This window comes from Galeopterus variegatus, unplaced genomic scaffold, assembly GCF_000696425.1.
Source record: "Galeopterus variegatus unplaced genomic scaffold, G_variegatus-3.0.2 Scaffold598, whole genome shotgun sequence".
In the NCBI taxonomy this organism is placed as follows: domain Eukaryota; kingdom Metazoa; phylum Chordata; class Mammalia; order Dermoptera; family Cynocephalidae; genus Galeopterus; species Galeopterus variegatus.
Genome location: NW_007726709.1, coordinates 245490 through 265700, shown reverse-complemented (window position 1 = coordinate 265700; position 20211 = coordinate 245490). Strand labels below are relative to the sequence as shown.

The 20211-nt window shown below is 51.9% G+C and overlaps 1 protein-coding gene across 4 annotated transcripts in view; it reads right to left on the bottom strand.

Annotated features, from left to right (window-relative positions):
* The window catches only part of ERI3 (ERI1 exoribonuclease family member 3), a 129844-nt gene that overhangs the window by 14971 nt on the left and 94662 nt on the right, over nucleotides 1-20211 (bottom strand). For all 4 annotated transcript variants that reach the window (XM_008570378.1, XM_008570377.1, XM_008570374.1 and 1 more), the window contains one exon: nucleotides 11424-11523. In XM_008570378.1, the coding sequence (XP_008568600.1) occupies nucleotides 11424-11523 (100 nt within the window). The remainder of the gene's footprint in view (nucleotides 1-11423; nucleotides 11524-20211) is intronic.

Here is a 20211-nt window from a genome sequence, read left to right as displayed (position 1 = left end):
ACACACACACACATTCATGCCACCTCTGCTGACTTGAGCACCTTCTGATTTCTTGACCTTGTGCTTGTGGTCTTCTGAAGCTGTTGTTGGTGCTAGGCCCATCTCCTCCAAGGAATCCTCAGTTCCTACTTGCTCCTTCTTGCCCCACCCTCAAGGTGGTCAAGTTCATTAATTCTCAACAGTACAGATCAGGGAACTCAGGTGAGCATTTGGCCTGAGGGCTTGTGAGGCAGCCTTTGTGGGCCTCTCAGCAAGCTGAAGGCTTAGGTGTTCCCATGAAAGGACAGGGTTGGATCTGGCCTCTCAACCCTGTGGTGGCGCCAGGCACAGGGCTGGGAACACTGATCTGCCTCAGCCAAAAGTGCTCACCTCACCTCTCTGGAAGGAACTTCCCTCACCTCTGAGGCCCCAGTACCAGCCTGGGCACCCAGAGGACCTCAGCAAACATTTTCTGAATAAATGACTGAACAAAGTGAATACCCCACCATCTCCCACAAAGATCTTTCCCCAGACACTTCTCTCAGAAACATTCCTAGAAATTTAAATAGACAAAGGAGCTAACATGTGGTCAGGATTTTACAGCACTTATTTTCAGTAAGCCTGGGAGTTAGAAGCCATCATCAACCCCATTTTAAAGAGGAAGAAACAGAGGTCCAGGATGGTGAATGACTTACCCAGGACCACTCGATCTGGAAAAGATATGGCTTAACCAGACTGAGGTCGGCCTGGCTCCAGGCTCTAGCATATCCAGAGATATGCTCCCTCTGAAGGTATTTCCCCTGGGATCTTCTTGGGGACTCCAGGAAACCTAGCTCCTGAGAACAGTCCTAAAAGGCACCTGGTTTATGAACCAAGTACAGCGTTGCTAGGGCAGAGGCCTCACTGTGCACACACTCAGGGTTTGTAATTCTATTCAAAGTGGCCACTTTGAAAATCCATATGTCTCCAGGCTCCCCGTACATCATGGTGTCAAGTCACAGAGCAGAGGCATCCATCAACAGCTCCCAAACGCCATGGTCTGTATGCCCACACGCCTGATCCCACCATGTGCCTGTCCTTGGCTCCTGGTGGCTCTGGTAGTACTACCCCTGTGCAAAGGCTCACTCTCGCTCTTGACACTCCGCTTGGCCCAGCCTTACCCTTGCCTTCAGACCCACCCCTGCCCCAAGTACCTCCTCTTTTGCCCTAACCGGTCTCTGCTCTGATCTCTTTGAGCTAGGCAGCCAGCACGCCCAGCCTTACCCTTGCCTTCAGACCCACCCCTGCCCCAAGTACCTCCTCTTTTGCCCTAACTGGTCTCTGCTCTGATCTCTTTGAGCTAGGCAGCCAGCACAGAGGCAGCCTCGATAACTCGCTAACGTGCTGCCCATGCTGTTCTTAAAAATTTATGACTGTGCAACATGAAAAATCCGGCTGAGGAGCCATCATTAGCCGTGCTGCCTCCCTCCCCCACCAGAGCCGCCCTCGTAAATTGAGATTTATGGCTGCGGCAGGCGGGGTGGGGGCGTGTGCAGGCAGTGAGGATGTTGTGGGGGAGACAGGGAGAGACCAATGAGGCATCGGTGGGGCCAGGGGCTCCCCCCTGCGGCAGCTCCCGTTTATCGCAGGCTGCAGTGATGATACCTCTGGAGAGTAAGGTCTGGCCTGGGGTGTCAGCACAGCAGACACTGGATTGCCTTTAGCAGTGGGACTGGAGGGGGAGGGGCTAAGCCAATCCCTGGTTCCTTTAGGTGCGTAGGACCAGATCTTCAGGTCCCAGGTGCCAAGCAAAGACTTCTTAGTAGGATGGCTTGGGCGGGGGGTGGCTAGACCTAGGGAGGAAGCATCATCCGTGCTGGGGTCACAGGGCCTGAGTCAGCTTCTCCAACCAGAAGCATCCAGGTCGGGCTCTGGTTGTGGCATCCCAAACAGAATGGAAAGGAGGCAGGGAAGGAGAAGGATGGCTGGCAGCCTCTGGTAAGAAAGGCTAGTGGAGAGGATATTAAAGGCAGGAGTGCAGGACTGGCTCTAGTAACAGAGCCTCCCCCAACAGAGGCCAGGCTGGGGCTGAAGAGAAGAGGAGGTGATCCCACAGCCCGCCCTCCCCTCTGCAGTCCTCCCTATCACCGCCCCTTTGCCTCCTCCCCTGCTCACTTAGCCCTGTCAGCCAGGCCATTATGAAATTGGGGTTTCATTTACAGACTAATTAAACATTACAGCTTGTTCACAATTACAACGCGGGGATGAGGGAGTAACTAATTACGGAAGAAATGAGCTAACATTTATCTCTGCTCCCACCCTCCCTCTCCCCACTACCCCCCTAATCTGGCTTCCTCCCACTCTGGTCAGTACCAGCTCTCTAGGCTTATTTCCTGGGATGGGGGACTGGAAGGGCCCTGCTACTCCCCAACCCTGGACTCAAGATCCACTGCTGTTCCCAGCTACTCTGGGGGAGGGGCTTAGTTCCCAGGGCCCTGTGGCAGGGGACAGTCAGGGCTTTTGTGCGAGACCCTGTGGGTATGACTAAAGTATGAGACCATGTGATGATATATGTATACATGACATCTGGCAGGGGGTGGGGGGCTCTGCTTTGGGGTGTGGGTGTGACAGTGCTTTGAGGCTGTGGGGCTTTATGTATATTTCTCTCATGGCTCAAGGTTTTGGTGTGACTACTACAGATGATTAGTCATGAGCCACATAACGATGTTTCGGTCAATGATGGACCACATACATGACCACATACATGATGGTGGTCCCATAAGATTATAACGGCTATACTATACAGTCTAGGTGTGTAGTAGGCTACAGTGTCTAGGTTTGTGTTAGGTACAGTCTATGATGTCTGCACAATGACAAAATCACCTAACAATGCATTTCTCAGAATGTATCCCTGTTGTTAAGTGACATATGACTCTAAATGCATGATGGGGTATGAGCGTGAATGATCCACGTCCTCATCCCCAACCCAGGACAGGATAGAAAAGAACTAAGTGGCTGCAGGAGGGGATGGTCAAAGCAGGCCTGGGATGTGGCCTGGCAGCCCAAAGCCCAAACTCCCCCTGCGTGGCTCCATTTACTCTCCTGCCTCAGAAGCAAAAAAGACAGGGTTACCCTGCCCTGGGCTCAGCTGGCATGGCCTGGCCTTGGCCTCTGGCCAGATGCCCCCTCTGTGGCCCAAGGAGCCTCCTGGGGGCCTAGGGTGCCCCCTGTGGGCAGGAGTCCTGGGGTCTGGCTGGGCTGCTGCAGGGTTTAATAATAGTAACAGTGAGTATAAGCGTTTCCATCCTTCCTGCCTTTGGGCAGAAGAAGAAAGGAAAGAGGAGGGAGAGGAGGGAGTGGAGGGAGCCGGCTGAAGGGAGGCTTTGAGGCCTCAGAACTCACATCAAACGGCCGGATCTGGGCCTAATTGTCTGACCCCTGCCCTTGCCTTCAATCAGCTCTGCAGCTCCCTGCCCGCCCCTTGCCTAACTAGCAGCCATGTTCTCCTCATTAGGACAAGCTCCCCTTGCACACGTGTCCCCGGACATGTCCCCAGCACTCCCAGCTCCCAACCCCGTCTGGTGAGAGTACAGTAGGACCCAGTTTTGGAGGGGCCCTGGAACAGCTATACCCTCACCCACTGCAGCTGGCTGGCCTGAGCTGCATCAGCCCCCCTCCTTAGCTACGGGAGCCTGGATGCCTCATGCTGTGACATACTCTTAGGCTGGCTGAGCTGCTGGGTGCATTCTGTCCTCTGCATGTCCTTCTTACTATAGCGCAACTGTCTCAGACACAGTTCTTGAGTGCAGGACCTGTTTGACTCCTGTCCCCTTCGGCCTGGTTCAGCCTGGCTTGGGCTGGTTTAGTCTGGCAGGGGGACTGGGTCTGGGTCAGGGTCTGTGTTCACAGTCTAGGAGCTGAAGGAACTTGCCTGCCTACTGTATAAGGATGGCTCACATAAATGGATCCAGGCATGGTGATATGTTGAGTGTCTGGGACTGGTGGCACATCACAGAAGCAGCAGGATTGGTGGTTAAGAGCTCAGACCCTAGACTAGGAGAGATCTGTATTTAAATACCAGCTCTCCCACTTCTTTGCTATGCAGCCTTGGGTGAATAACAACCTTCTTGAGCCTCAGTTTCCTGAAATATGGTAGAGATGACAACCCCTATCACAGGGTTTGAGAATTCAATGAGATAACAGATACAAAGCCCTCTATACTATAGCTGTCACTCAGCAAATGTTGTAGAATGATACTGGTGTGATTCATACCAGACCAAACAAATTCCTCTCTCCATAGGCCACAAGCCCCACATTGTCCAGCTGGAGCCTGGTCAGTAGTGTCTGGGATGGTAGAAGCCATGAGGAAGGGTCTAGAACCCTGTAGAAGAGTAGGAGCTGTCCCAGGGGGCACAGCTAATACAAGGGGCAGAAGCACCTATGCTGGAGGCCAAACATGGGGGCAGAAATGTCATTGCAGCTTCTAGTGGAGGGACAGGGGCCCAGCTTAAGGAATGTCAGATGGCATTAGGTCAGATAAGGTCCATCGGCAGGCTGGCCCATGAGGTATGGATTGTCCTATTAATACCGTGGGCCTGGAAGGAGAGGCTGCTATGAACACCACTGGAGTGAAGGCTGTCTGGGCTGTTCTAGGGACTAATCCTCAGGATACCAGGCCGGGACAGGATTGGGGGAGGGGCTGGCCCAGTCTGGGCCCTGACATTGTCTCTCACCTTAAACCAGTGGTAATGACTTGCAAATATTGATGAAAACGCAAACTACAGAGATTGTGTTTTTCGGGAAGTGAAGGTGGGGAGAGGGGATAAGGAGGAAATAAACTGAAATGAGGTCCGGTTATCTCCCATCTGTGGCTGCTCCTAATCCCTCAGCCCAAAGGAATCCAATGCAGCCCCTTATCTGCGCTGTCAATCACTCAATCACCGCCCAGTGCTTGGTGGGCACTACACACCCTCACACACACTAAAGCACATGTTCACACATGCACACACCCGCACACACTCCCTCCACTGATTCGTGTTCCAACACTCCCGCCCACCCCCAGCCCATTACTCCTCTGAGTAGGAGCAGCCAGCACGCAGGTCCTGCCAGATGGATGCAATTTGCATAATATCAGCAGTGGAGGCTGCAAGATCACCAGGGGTCAGGGCGCTGACATCCCCACACAGTCTATCTGCAAGTGCTAATTTGGCCGGCATTGATCTGTCTTTCTGATTTCTTTGTCATTTATGTCTGCGATGGTTTGACAGGAGATACAGAGAGAGACAAGGGGAGGCCAGGCCAGGGCCTGGGGCTAGGAAGGTAGGGAAACAAAGATTGTACTTCCTGATGTATCACACGCACAAAACACATACATACATACACACACCAGAACCTTCCTCTATCCATCTGTCCATCAACTCACCCATCATCTATCCATTTTTCCATCTGTGGTTGCTATTGAACACTAGAGCCTGGTGTCTGGCAAGAACCAATTCCTCAGATGACCCTGGGGCTCCAAGGGAGTCAGCTTGGAGAGGAGGGAGCCAGCACCACTCTCCTTGAGCACGATCCAGGCAGGCCAGTGGAGACTGTTGATGCTTGGAGAGTTATCCTTTCTCCTAGCCATGCATCTCCCTGGCTCCTCACTATCAGGGCTACACCAGAAACAACTAGAAGGGAGAAGAGCAGTGTTTGGGAAGCACACACTCTAGCTGTGCTTTCTGCCCTGCCTCAAAAGGCGGCTGGGCTGACTCCTCCCCTCTCAGCCTTGAAGACAGCCAAAGCAGGGGGTGAGACACCTCTCTGGGACAGATGGGGAGAGGGACATCAACATCTATAGGGGCCTCATACTTCACCACCCTCAGGTCATCTGAAGCCCAGACGCTGGGCTCTTGCTAATTCTGAAGCTCCCTAGCTGAGGAAGAAAGTCCCATAGCACATCAAATATAAATGCTATCTACTAACCCTCAGCCAGAGTCCCTACATTCTTCCCTGCCTTGGGAGGGGGGTGCACCACAGGGAAGAGGGCACTGCCAAGCTAGGAGATGTCATGGGAAAAGGGGAGGGGAGAAGACTGCAACTCTTGGAGGCAAGAGCCCTCTGCAGAGGTGGACATGGGCAATCTGTCAAGGGATGCAGAGAGGCTTGAGCTTTCCCAGGGGCGAAAGTCCCTCTCACCCACAGGCCACAGTGTCTCTGTCTTGGCACCACCTCCTTTCCTTTGCCTATGGTAGCAAGAGCAGGGTGATCAGAAGGAACTCCCTGCTGGGCAAGAGGGGGGCTGATGTTTGGTGTGTGCTAATCCTGGGCCCGAGGTCTTCAGAGGGACCTGGGAAACTTCAAGGAGGGGAAGGCAAAGCTGCACTGTAGACGAGCTCATTAGCCAGCACCCCCTGCCCCCCCACGAGGAGGAGGGCGGGCGGCCCAGTGAGTGTGGCGGCAGAGAAAAGGCTGTCACTGTCCTTTCTTCCTTTTGGTACAAGCATCTCCCTGAGCCGACGATTCTCCCGCAGTGACACCTCTCACAGGCACTAATGAGATCCGTGTCACAGAACTAATGCATTCTGACTGGACTACTGATAGACACCCCACTCCTTCAGGGGAGACCACAGACCAGTACTCCCCTCTGGGGACCAGGCCCCCACCCTGCCACCTGCCAGCCCAGCTCTCTTGCCAAACCATCCTAGGCAGCAAGTTCCTGAGAGAGTCCACTCGGTCTCTGGCCATGCCTCTTGCACCATAAGCCTCAGAGGGATCCTCCCTAGTTCCAGAGCGAAGGGGCTAAGCTCTCAGGGCAGGACCACCCACGTGGGCATCAGGGAAGGTTCCAGTTACTCTCCCAGCCAGCTGAAACCAGCAGTTTGTGGGGCCTCCATGTCACAGTAACACAAGATTTTACTGACATTTCCTGTACAGATTTCCAAAAAGAAAGAAGGGAAGGAGGCCAGGCCCCTTCCTCAGAGAGTCCCCAAGCATGTAGGGCCTGATCATCAACTCTGACAAATTGTAATTGAGCCTTAGTGTGTATTCTGTACACCCATACTGGGAGGGCCAGGCAAGATTCCCAGAGGAGGTGGCTCCTGGAAGATGGGCAGGATTTTCTTGGGCCAAGTGGTGGAGAGCAAATTGAAATCTCAGCGTAAGAACCGTCAGGGCCAGAAGGAGGTCAGATGCCAACAGCTGTGAGGCCCTGGCTCTGAAGGTAACAGCAGCAGGGTGAAGATGTGGCAATGCCTCTTTCTTCTTCAGCTCCTGCCACCAAAGCTTTGTCAAGGTCTGCAGGCTTTCACACGATGCCGAGGGGAAAGAGCGGAGTGAGCTTGTTTTCTTCCACATCATCTCTGTCAGTAGCACAAAGCCTGACACCAAAAAGATGCTTCATAGTTCAGCACAGTGATGAGAACACAGGCTTTGCACTTAAATGGATGAGCCCTGGCTCCTCAACTCAACTGGCTGTGTGACCTTAGGCAAGTAAGTCACTTAACTGAGCCTCAGTTTCCTCATCTATAAAATGGGAATGATTCCTGCCTTCATAAGACTGTTGTCAAAATTAAATCGGTTAATATAAAGTGCCCCAAAATAATGAGTGCCTTGCTGACCCTTTGCTGAAATGAAAGATGGATCACTCAGCAGTACACTCCGGAAGCTGCCCTGCCTCACAGCCTTTGGCCCAAGCCAAGGATGCTGACAGGACCCACTGGCAGCCTTGGAAGTCAGCAGTTCTGAACACATGCAGTCCCTCTTCACCACAACCCACTCCAGCACCACCTTGTCCACCAGGCTCCCAAGGCCAATCCACTACCCCAGGAAGAAGTGTCCCTCCCCTGACTAAGATGTCATGCTGCCCAGTGTTCCACTGCCTCTAGACCCTCCCTGGCTATCCCTGAACCCTCCCTCTCCCTCAGTCCTCAGGGCCAAGCTCACAATTATTCCTGTGAGCTCTGTGGGGGCAGGTCACTGTGTCTGTCATCTTTACCGATTCACTTCTAGCGCCTATCACAGTTCCTGACATACAGTAGGTGCAGGGTAAACATTTACTGAATGAATGAAAGTTATACCTGGTCCCCTGCCTCCATTCCCATGGCTGCTGCCCCAGCTGTGAATCAACCATCACCTCTTGCTTACCTCACTGTACCTCCTCTCTGGCCTCCCTGTCTGCAGTTTCTCCTTAATAATCCTTCCTGTACGAACTATCAGACTGCTCTGACTGAAGCCCAACTCTGACCAAGTCACTCTCCTGTCCCAAACACTCTCCTGGCTTCTCCTCAAACATCTCAGCTTGCCATGCACAACCATCCCAGCTGGCCCTCTCCCTTTTATAGCCTGCCCTGCACCTGTCACCCCAACTCTCCAGCAAGGATCTCCCTGCCCTGCACCTGTTACCCCAATCCTCTAGCAAGGATGCCTCCTTGCTCTCTTAGCACACCAGCAGTGCCACGTTCCCGTGGCACTGTGGGAGAGCCAAGCAGACCTGAAGATGGCAGGGCTGCAAGATCTACAGAATCCTTGCCCAGCATCACCCAATGCTGCCTCACCCCCCACCAATATACATACCACTCCCCAGTCCAGGCTGGCAGCTACTCACACAGTTAATTAGCACCATGTCACTGAGGACCAGACTGAGTGGCCAGTGACAGGAGCTGACCCCTGACCCCAGGGCTGGGAAGCAGTCCACATCAAACTCTTACAGCGCGACCCTTTTAGCACGCACAGTAACTCGGGGCACCGCCAGCTGAAGCTCATTAAAGCTGTCTCTTTGGCACGAGGGCCATTAACCTCACTGCTCAAAACCCACGCCTCCCCTCCCCGCCTCTCCCAGCCCAATTAATGCCCTGCATACTCCCTCCCTTCCAAGCACACTCACCCACACCTCAGAGCCAACCAGGAGCTGGCAGGGCAGCCCTCTTCATTCAAAGACTACAAACACCAAGTGCCAAGAATCCCCAGTGCACTGAGGAGCCCCTGGTGTTGGCAGGGCAACAGAGGAGGAAGCTCCTTAAGCACCTACTGTGTGCCAGGCATTGCATAAACCCTTTACACAGGTGACTCACTGAACCTTCCCAATAGCCCCAAGAGGCATGGAGCATTGTCCCTTATCTAAGGTCACAGGGTTCTGGGTGGTACAGTCAGAACTTCTCCTGGCTCCAAAGCCCTGTGGCCCACCCAGATGGAGAACCCTTCTTCTCTGAAGGAGGAGGGTACCTCAGGGGTCCTAACCCAGGGTCAACAAGGGTGAACAGACAGGAGAGGCACCACTGAGTCTCAAGAGACAGCAAAGAGTGAGAACAGGGAAACCCTCCCTGGGACAGACACACAGAAGCGGGGCACCCAGCTCAAGGTTCTGCTGGGTGCACTAACCCAGTCCCACTTGTCCTTTCCACCAGCCAGACTCAAGTGCTGACAGCTCCTCCTCCCCTGGACCAATGCAAGTCTTCTCACTGGTCCTCTGTCTCTGGTCCCTCCCTTTCCTGTTACTCTTTCACTGATTCATTTACTCGCCCACTTGTTCATTCATACTTCCATGGGCATTCATTGAGCACTAACTAAGAACTATTTTTGTGCAGCATAAACGGTCTCGTTGATTCTGACTCAGACCTCTGATCATGTCATTTTCAAACTCACAAACATATGTCTCCTCAAAACCTCGGGAAAAATCCATCCATACCTCTTAGCCAGGCACTCAAGGCCCTGCTTATTTCTCTATTTTCTAGCTGTTTCCTAACTCAAATTCTTCACTCCAGTCATGGGAAACTACTTGTAAATGTCTGAACTTGTCCTCTCAACATGCTGGGCTTTCTCATGCCCCTAGGCCTTTGTACACACAGTCCCCCTACCTAAAATACCTTTCCTCCATTTTTCTGCCTAGCAAACTCCTATTCATCCTACAAGGGTCCTGACTCAAGTGTCCTCTTCTCTAGAAAACTTACTGCTGACCTCCCAGGCATATCACCTTGCTGGGTTTGGTGCCTTCTCCAGGTTACATGGAAAACCCTCTATGGGAGAGAACAGCAGTTACAGTGGGGTACCCCCAGTTCCCCAGGCCTGTTTCCTTTTTCCCCCTGGACCCCAGAAGAGCTTTGGTATGTCCCAATAAGAATGATATGGGGCATCCCAGGAGTCAGTGAGATGTAAATGAAGAAGTAGAAGCTCCTTGGCAACTAAGGACAGGGAAAACCTCCTTTGGAGTAACCCAGGTGTTTCTATCACAGCCCTTAGTACCAAGGTGGCAAGCACCTATTTCAGTCTGTCTCCTCCCAGGATGTGGGCTCCCTGAGGATAGGAACTTCTACTCAGCTTGCTCAGCACCCACTAGGCACCAGTGAATGTCTATGAAATGGATAAAGGGGCTAGACTATAGCAGGTAATTGGGTCCTCTGGTCCTTCTGGTGTATCCTTCCAGTCCTCCCCCAACCCCTCTAGTGACACGTCCCCAAAGGTACATAGCAGTGATAATGTCATAACACCACCCAGGAACACCCTGGCTCCTCCCCACTTGGAACAAAGCCTATGCCTGGTCAAGTACCCTGCTTGAAAGCATTTGCATGCACACTTGTGCGTATGCACAAAAAATGAGATACACAGAAATAGACTTTGAGAGATACACACAAAGGCTACTGGTTATTTCCATGTACAGACACATGCTCTCAGAAAAATACAGATATACTGTTATATACACACACATACATCCCTCAAACAGACAATGTACAATCATGGACATTTATATTCTCAGACAGACACACAGAGACATATAGCTGAGAGTGTCATGCATACGCAGACACACAAATACTCAGAAACACACATTCATACTAATAAATAAGTCAGAAGCCAGCAGAGCCTCCAGCTGCCTGGAATCATGGCCACTTCAGTCCCCTCCCAAGCAGGAATCCCCCTGAGGGTGTACCCCCACCTGGTACCCCAAGTGGCCCCTCCCAACTTAGGCATCACTCAATGGAGGCTGCTGCTCCTGCAGGGGAGTCAATACCCTATGGACGAAGCCATTGGTCAGAAGGACCCCGACTAATTAAAAGCTGGTGAGGTTTAAATAATTCATCTCCGTAATTCCCATTGATCGTCCAGTTTAGTGGCCACAGACTTGAAACAATATTAAACAGCCTCCTCCAGCTCCACAGGGGGTAGGTAAGGTGACATGTGCCCACCCCTTGAGGACATTGCCCACTAGGGATGCAGCCAGTTGGGTGTAGGGCGAACCTTGGCCTGAATCCAAGGCCATCTGTGACTCACCCAAAGCCCAGACCCCAGACTCCTCCAAAGTGTAGTTTTGAGAGATCCTTTCTAATGGTCCTGTTCCATAATCCCCTTACTTTACCTCCCCTTTCCCCTGCCCCAAGCTATGGAGAGAGGCCTCTTGGGGTACTGAGCCATGGAACCCCTCTATGTGCCAGGGGACTGGGGCATGTAGGCAGGGGACTGAACGAGCTGCCAGGGGGGTATGAGGAGGGACTAACCAATGCCGCTGTGGGGCCGACCTATGTGTTGCAGGCTGAGGCCCTTGTTCATGTCTAGAAGTCCATTCTTGGGCCAGCAGCCCATGGCGAAGCTGTAAGCCTGTAAGACAGGAGGCAAGAGTGGTTAACAGAGGCCCTGACCCCTGAACCAACCCCACTTTCCCACAACCCCCCAAATCTTCCCACCAAGGACCTCCTCTCATAATACCACCTCCTGAGTCTCCTCACCGGGTCCCCTTTTCACCAGCACCTCCCCACCCCATACTAGAAAACCCATTCCTTCTCCAGAGTTCCCTTTCTCACAGACTTCTCCCCATCAGAGTCCCCCTGCCCTCACCAGGGCTCCTCTTTAGAGAGCTCCCATTTACTAAGATCTTTCTGATCAGGAGCCATCCTCTCACCAGGACACCCCCTTTACCATGCCCCCCTCCTTAGATTCCCCCCTTTCCAGAGCCTCCAGCACTTGGGTGGTCTCCCTCCCCACAGTACTACTGGCCACATGGACTGCTCTCAGGAAGGACCTTGGAGACCAATGTATCCATACTTCATTCCACAGATAGGAATACTGAAGCCAGAGCTGGCCAACAACCTGTCCATAGTCAAGGTGCTTTTGACTCCCAGCAGGCCAGGCTGTGGAAGGCTCTGAGTGCCCTGTGAGGGCTCAACTGAGAAGGGAGTAAGGTCACCTGGTTGACTCAAGCAGCTGTGAGGGAAGTATGTGTGTGTGTGTGTGTGTGTGTGTGTGTGTGTGTGTGTGTGTGTGTGTGTGTTGGGGGGAGGAGATGCTCTGCTGAAGGTCAAGTGCTCACTTATGCATATTCAAAGCGGCCACCCATCGATCTGTACTTAATTGTTTTCCTGGGGTTGAGGAAGAAAGTGCTGGGGGCATCGATCTGCTCAGGCCCCCAGCACTCCCTCGGCCCCCTCCGTCCCCTACCCGCACCACCTGGCTGCCAGCAACCTCCATCTCAGGGGACACATGGCAGGACAGGAACAGCACCTTCCCTTAAAGTCCTTTATAGACATGACGGACCTGATGTCACAGATGAGGAAACTGAAGAGACTTACGAGGGTTAGAAAGCTATGAAGTAGCCAAAAGGGATTTAATTCCTGCTTAGCCTGCTAACAAAGTCCTAAGCTTCTAACCAGCGGGCCTGGCAGCTAGTTGACCTTTCAAACATTACTGGTTCCCTCAGTTTAGAAGTCCCCAAACACCAGGCTGCCCTTCTCCCAGTGGCAAGAAGGTGATAGTGTGCAGGACAGTGGTCAGTGAGAATGAAGCTTGTATGAGTTCCCAGAAATTGGGTGGTGGGTTCAGTGAAGGAACCAGTGACTGCCAGCCATGATCAGACCAGCACTGCAATGCCCCTGCCCATTGCTGGGCCCAGGAGGTCCCCATCCCACTATTCATAAGGAAGAGGGTACAGCACAGGGTCAGAAAGGAAAGATAAAGAGTCTGGACAGAGTCTGTGCCAGAGCCCAAGGGCTGACACAGGGCTAGTACTCTTCCTCCCCAGCTGCAGGAACCCAAACCCTCCAGCCCTATGGGTACTAGGAAGCCAGGAACCAGTGTACTCAAACCTCAGCACCCTCCAAAGCCATTTTGACCACAGAGGTACCAGCTGCAGCCCAACTTTCCAGGCATCCCTCTCTCACCTTTTCCGAGGCCACAGGTGTACCCACAAATCAGGGGCTGAGTATAAGGCACAAGGACAGGGGAAGGGGTGCTAGTCTAGAGCCAGAGCAGATCTGGGGGAAGCAGGCAGCAAGGGAAGCAGCCAGTGGGCGGTGCACAGCTGGAGGAGCCGCTGAGCACGATCAGGGCTCAGGCTGGAGTGCAGTGGGCCAGAGAGCAGTGGCGGGCCGCCTTTCAAGTACTTTAAAATCACTTACAAAGGCCGGATTAAACGATCAGAAATTCCATTTAATAGGACAAATAAAGAAATAACAATCTACTCTATCAGCCCGGAGAAGGTGAGCTGGATGGTTTTTTTTTCCCCCCTCTAAAAAGGAAAAAGGAAGGACGGGGGGAAAAAGAAGGATAATGTGTGTTTACTCAAGCAAAGAAAAAAATATTTAAGTGATGTCGGGGAGAAGATTGCAGTAACTAGTGAAGAATAACATCGTCTACTTTGCTGTCAAATCACACCCGAATTTCAGTAATAGATTCTAGGCTGACACTCAATTCAATTCGAAGGTGATCCTGCTTTATCCCAGCCCATCAAATATTAAACACTTGCATTAGCAGGTGCTGCCGCTTCCCGGCTTAAAGCAGCGGGCGGGCGGCAGGGCTGCTGAGGGCTCTCTGCGCTGCTCACGGCTGGGGGACAGGGCAGCTCAACGTTATCTGCACGTCATCCTGAGTCTTATCGCAGCTAAGCGGGAAGACCACTTCAGATAACATTAGACGCTTGTCCTGACGCATCACCATGATTAAATTATTATTATGACTCACCAAGATCTTCCACAGACTGGGATGTACAAGGGGGACAGAGGGCAGCAGAGCCCAGGAGGACCAGGCTGGGCCCAGACACGCCGGAGCCCCTGGTAGGAAAGCAGAGGTAGCAAGCGAGGTGGCAGCCCAGTCCCGCCTGACAGATGCCTTTCAGGAAGGGCAGTCTAGCTTGTCAGAGCGAGGGCGAGATGAATTGGCGTCTCCACTGCGGCCACGGGTGTCATGCCGCACAGTTTCATATTCCCCGATAAGGCATGATAACCAATTGCTGCCGTGACATGGCCTCATCCAGCACTTCCTCAGGGGGGCACAGGGCGGGGGAAGGGGGTGGCACGTGAACATGGGTCTGCCAAGATCCTAATAAGAGGGATTTAATTTTTACAAATGCTGCTTCCAGCGGGGCCTTCACATACCAGCCAAAGTCCAAAATGATATTAAAAACGGTTAATTAAAACTGCTCGCCTTCAGCCTGGGCTCTCTCCGTTGCCACTGCTGTGAACCCTGGCATGTCTCCCGTGGGTACTGACACATGGCCCTGCAGAGCTTAACCTTCGGTCGTGACCCCCAGCCCCAGAGAACCACCCTACGCACTGTACCAGGGCCCAGCACCTCAAGCTACCCCCAATTCCTGCCATCTCGGGTACCCTCAGGCACAGCCAGTAGACATAGCCACCCACCCAGAGAACAGAGGTCCTACAGCAACCTGTACTCATGCTAGTGTATGGTCTGAATCTTGTACCTGTGCCCATATGTCCCCCCACCCCTGCACCCATTACTAAAGCCCCTCCCCCTCCCCGAGATACATACACCATGGAGTTCCGACCACATACATGCTTACAATCTCACATGTGCATCAGACTCTCCCTCAGGTGACTATGCCCATCCTTCCATTCCTTGCTCCCTCCAGACGTCCTGCTTATGAGACTGCATCTGTCTGCAAATCTTAGCAGAGTCCTGCCTGGGAGTCCAGCTCAGGGCAAGGTGATAGGGGCTGCGTCTCGGAGATTTGGGCTGAGAAGTCAAGGCTGGCTCCCAGGGACTCATCAGAGCAGGAGGGTCAAGGAGGCTGAGCCCTGTGTGTTGCCCACAGGGGACAATGAAGAGAAGCAGGCCCATGTGGGGTTGGAGGAGGCTAGAAAAGCTTCCTGGAGGGAGTGGTACTGAAGGGCCAGGAGGTTTGACAGATGACAGGGGAGTATAACATTCCAGACAGAAGACACAGCAAGGACAAAGGAGAATGGCAGGAGCAAGCACAACAATGGCTTGGGTGTGGCTGGGACAGCCAACTTAGAGACAAGGAGCCACACCTTGAGGCACTGCCTCCCAACTCTGTGCACCAATAGCAACTCAGGCATCCAGGGGCCATATGTTTACCCCTTTACTCCTGCCTGCTTTCTCTCCCTGCTCCCTTTCTCTCTCCTGCCAGCCCGTGGCAAGTGGGGATAAGCGGTCCAGAAGCTTTTTGACCTTGATCAGTCTGGGGCAGGAATCTCTCTCCAAGAGCATGTGCCTGAGAGGGTTCCCAACACGGGTACCAAATTCTCTGGATGTCACTTCTGTAGCTGCACCTGTCTCAGCCATCAGGGCCCACCTGTGCACAGTCAGTACCTAACTCCTGGGGTTCCTGGCCACAGGGTGAGGCAGGTTGAAGGAGGACCAAGGAGCTCTTGAGTCCTATACAGGGCAGGTACTGATGCTGAACCATGGAGACAGGTGGGGTTGGAGTAAAAGATGCTTGGTCTACCAAACCAACCCACCCTAGCCCCGTGCCATGCAGGCATGCACACTTCCCTTCCCCTGGGCTGCTGTAATTTCCATGCGCAGGGAAGCAGGTGCTGAGCTGCTCCCGGCTGGCTCTCCCCTCTTGTGGCTCTGCCTGCTTTGGCTGCTGCCCCATTAGCTTAGTGGCCAGCCATCTGCGACGGGCCTGCCGCACAGCCCTGCTGGAGGCGCGGCGGGTGGCCCCCTGTGTAACAGGGAGCTTTGCCATTAGCGCCTTTAATATTCTGACACCTCAGCACAGCCTGCTATTACATGCAAACGCTGATCGCCCTGTGAAATTACATTGCTGGGCCCGCGAAATGGAATCGTGTATAATCAGCCTCCTCCATGCACTGTCAGTCCCATCACAAACACGGCGCCCGGCGGCTTACGGGGGCTTAGCAGCTGCGACAAGTGTATTGGGTTTAATAGATGAAGTAGCCCTCATCGGCAGCAGCATCAGATCCTTCAAAGAGGAAAGAAGAGGCATCAACAGCTGCTGTGGTGTCCCTGCCCACCCGTATACCACCTATCAGGGGCCAGAGAGTGGGATGGACACAGAGTGGGCAGGGCAGTGGTTGGGCTAAAGGCCTAGAACCCTACTTGGACTACAGACAGAGGCACAGACTGCTCTGCAACTTCCACAGTTCCAAGCCAGCACCAGCACATCCAGTCTATCCAGCCTCCCCATGAAGTGGGGAGGAGCAGGCCTTTAACCACACCTCTGGATGACTTGTCACCCTGTGGGCCTAAGGCTGATGAGTCATTTCCCAAGACTAGGAACCAAATCAAACCACCTGCCATTCCTATAACATCCAACAGAGATGAAGCTAAAAAGGTGATACGCTAAAGGATGGGAGAGAGAAAGTCTGACAGACATGAAGACTACTTAATGTTTTACCCAATTGACCAACATTTCTACAGCTGGTGAAACAAGCAGGTAGGCCACAAGTAAACATCAGGATGGTGTATGCCATGTACACTTATGGGATACCCAGTAGCCAATGCCTCGCAGAAAGGCAATATGTTCAGGGCTCAGGAGTCAGACAAACTTCGATTTGATTCCTAGTTCTGCCAATTATTAGCATTATAACTTTGGATGAATTATTAAACCTCTCTGAGCCTCAGTTTCCTGTACTGCAAAATGGGATAATAGTAATCTTCCACAGGTATACCTGAGGTCACCAGGAATACTCACTCCCATGGCCACTCTCAGATACTCCTGGTGCCATTACACAAAATGCACACTGCCTTTGAGGATACTGCTTCCTTCTCCCTTCTCCCTTAGGTTCAATCTAACACTGATTGTTGCCACAATTTTTGCCACAGACTGTGTTTTCCAGTGGTGGCTGCAACACTATCTCATATCCCACATGCTCTTCTTACACTGTGGCTCTGACACACCTATTATCAAGAGAGGGAATCTTTGTCCCTTCCCCTACCCTGGAAAAAGGGCAGGTTTTTGTGACTATTTCAACCAATAGAGTAATGCAGAAATAATGTGACTTCAAGGCTATTGCAGAAATGTTTAGGCAGCATTCACCTCAATCGGTGGAAAACTTGCCCTGGAGCTCTGAGCTGCCATGTTAAGTAGTCAGACTGCCCCGAGGCAGCCATGTTGTGAGGAAGCCCAAACTAACTCATGCAGAGAGATCACATAGAGAAGCCAGGAGACTGGGCAAAGAAAGAGATGCCTAGCCAGCCCCTAGCTGAAGGCACTGCCTGACTACAACCACATGAGAGATCCTGAGGCAGAACCACATAACTAGCCCTTCCTGAATTTTCTTTTCTTTTTTTTTTTATTTCTTTTTGTCTTTTGTCTTTTTTCCGTGTCCGGCAACGGATCGCAACCCTCAGTGTCGCCCCTGTACCGGACCGGGGACCCGCAACGGGATTGCAAACCTCGGCGTTGCACCCGCGCCTCGCTCAGCCAGTGAGCGGGAACCGGTCTGTATGAGGGATCCGAACCCTCGGGCGGGAGTGCCACCGCGCTTCCCAAGCGGCGCACTTATCCAGTGCGCCACCGGGCCGGCCCCTTTTTTTTTTTTTTAAAGATGACTGGTAAGGGGATCTTAACCCTTGACTTGGTGTTATCAGCACTGCACTCTTCCAAGTGAGCCATGGGCTGAACCTTTTGTTGCTGTTTTAAGTCACTAAATTTTGGAGTGATTAGTTATGCAGCAACACTATCTGAAAACCAATACCTACTTCTGGTTACACTCTGCAGATATCTCCAAATTCTTTTCTGCTGCTTCTTGACTATTTGTTCTCTTCCTCTGGGACTTCATTCCAAATCATCATCACTCTGGGTAACATCAGTATCTACAGGATAATCCACTCATGAACTTGGCTTTCAATTTCTAGATCCCCTGTTCTCTAATGACCTTCTACTCTATCTATTTCAGCCATCTTTCCCTATGGCCGCACCCTGGGCTTGTTATCACCCATAACTGCTCTCCCTCTGACATCTCACAATGACAGATCCCACTCTGGCCCCAGCCTCCTAGCTTTTATATGTTCTCTCCCTCTACTTTTGTTTTTCCCCCCAGTCTGTCCATCCTCTTCTGGCTCCCATCCCTTTTCTACTAAGCCTGGACCCTTGAATCTATCACTTCAACCACGCAATCCCCAATCTTCAACTCTCGTGTCCACTTGTCCTAGCACACCTTCCCTGAAAAACCCCAACCATGACTCTTTCTCCACACTTGCACTTGAGCTAAGCGATGCCAGAAAAAGTCACTCTCATATGTAGGAAGTTGTCACTACAGATACAAGATCACAACCTCAGCAACCCTCAATGTACCCAACAATCCTACTCCCCCGCTACTTTCACAAAGATGATAAAAGACACGAGGGAGAACTCTTTTAACTACATGCCCATCACCTACAAATGCATCTGTATCCTTCCCTACCTGCTCCTCCACCTCTCCTGTGCTAACTCACTTAGGAGTTAACTCACTTCATGTCTAAGGTCAATCTGTGCTTATGTTTACAGGTCACCCTTTTCCCACCTCGTCAGGCCCTTGCTCCATCGAGTACCGCCTTTCTTTCTAAATCCTTAAGCTTCCCTTCCCGCTGGCCTCTTCCCATTACCATTCAAGCATATGCATGAATCTCTATCATCTTTATATAACTTCTCTGTGTCTCAATTTTCTCTTCGTAAAATAGAGGTAATAATAGTTCCTATATCATTGAGTTGTAAGGACTAAATGAGTTTTTGTATGTAAAGTGCTTAAAATAATGCCTGTTTCTTTGAAAGCTATATAAGTATAAAATTTTTATTTTTAAAGTCTTCTATTCACTCCACACCCCCATCCAGCTACTGCCTGGATCCTGTTACCAACCAAACTTCTCAAAATTGTCTCCACTCACCTCTGCTTACCTCCCCCATCACTCCTTAACGTCCTGCAGTTTGGTTTCTCTCTTTCCCATGCAACTTAGCTCCTGCACCACGGTGCCCCACATCTATGGCCAGTTTCGGGTTCTTACCTGCCTTCACCACTACATAGAAAACACCATCCTTGAAATTTTTTTTTTTTTTTTTTTTTTAACTTTCTACTCTTTTAGTTTTCCTAGCTCTCTATACAGTCTCCTCTGCATTTAGTCTACGTGCATACTCACGCACTCTGCACTCTCTCTTCCTATTCTTTCCCACATGCTACCATTCTCTTTGGGTGGTTTCCTCAACTCCTTTGTCTTCAACCTCTCTAACTTCCAAATCTATTTCTTACCACTACTTGAGTACTAAACATATATCTTCTACTGCCTGACATTTTTCACAGGAACTTGGTTCCCAATATGTTTAAGACCCATTTCAACATCTCTTTGAACTGCTCTTTCTCCTGGGCTTGTAAATCCCAGTGAAAGCCATTACCATCTATTTGTTCTACCAAGCCAGAAATGTGGGGGGTCAACACTGATTCCTTCCTCTTCCTTACTACCCACCAAATCCTGGGATTGTTGTTTGATGCCTCCAAGTTTTACCCAAGCAATTCCTTCAGCCTGCCTAGAATGCCCTCTGCATTCTTGCATCTTTTGTACTAATTCAAACACATACTCCTCTTTCAACAATCAACTCAAAAGCACCTTCCTTTACAGTCTTTTCTGACTCACTCCTCCTTTAAATCCCTCATACTTGAACAGCACCCATAACATTGTATCTGTTGGAGGGGTTTTATCTGTTGTCTCTAGAAGGTCTCCACAGAAGAAAGGGGAAGGAAGAATGAGAATGGAGCAAAAGATACTTCTTTGGGTATACTTCTGCCAAGCACAAAGGCCTGGTTTCCGGAGGTGCTACTCCTGCCAGTCCTACTCAGTCTCCTTCAGGAACCCTTGCTGTTCTTGCCCAGCAGAATAGCAATGGTCTCACAGCCATTCTTGGAACTTGGGGCTCAGCTGCCTGGGTTAAGAGGAGACTATTCCTGCTCCCCTCTCCTTTTCTGAACTCTTCGGCCTATGGGTAGTACCTCCTCCCCCGCCCCCCCCCCCCCCCCCCCCCCCCCCCCCCCCCCCCCCCCCCCCCCCCCCCCCCCCCCCCCCCCCCCCCCCCCCCCCCCCCCCCCCCCCCCCCCC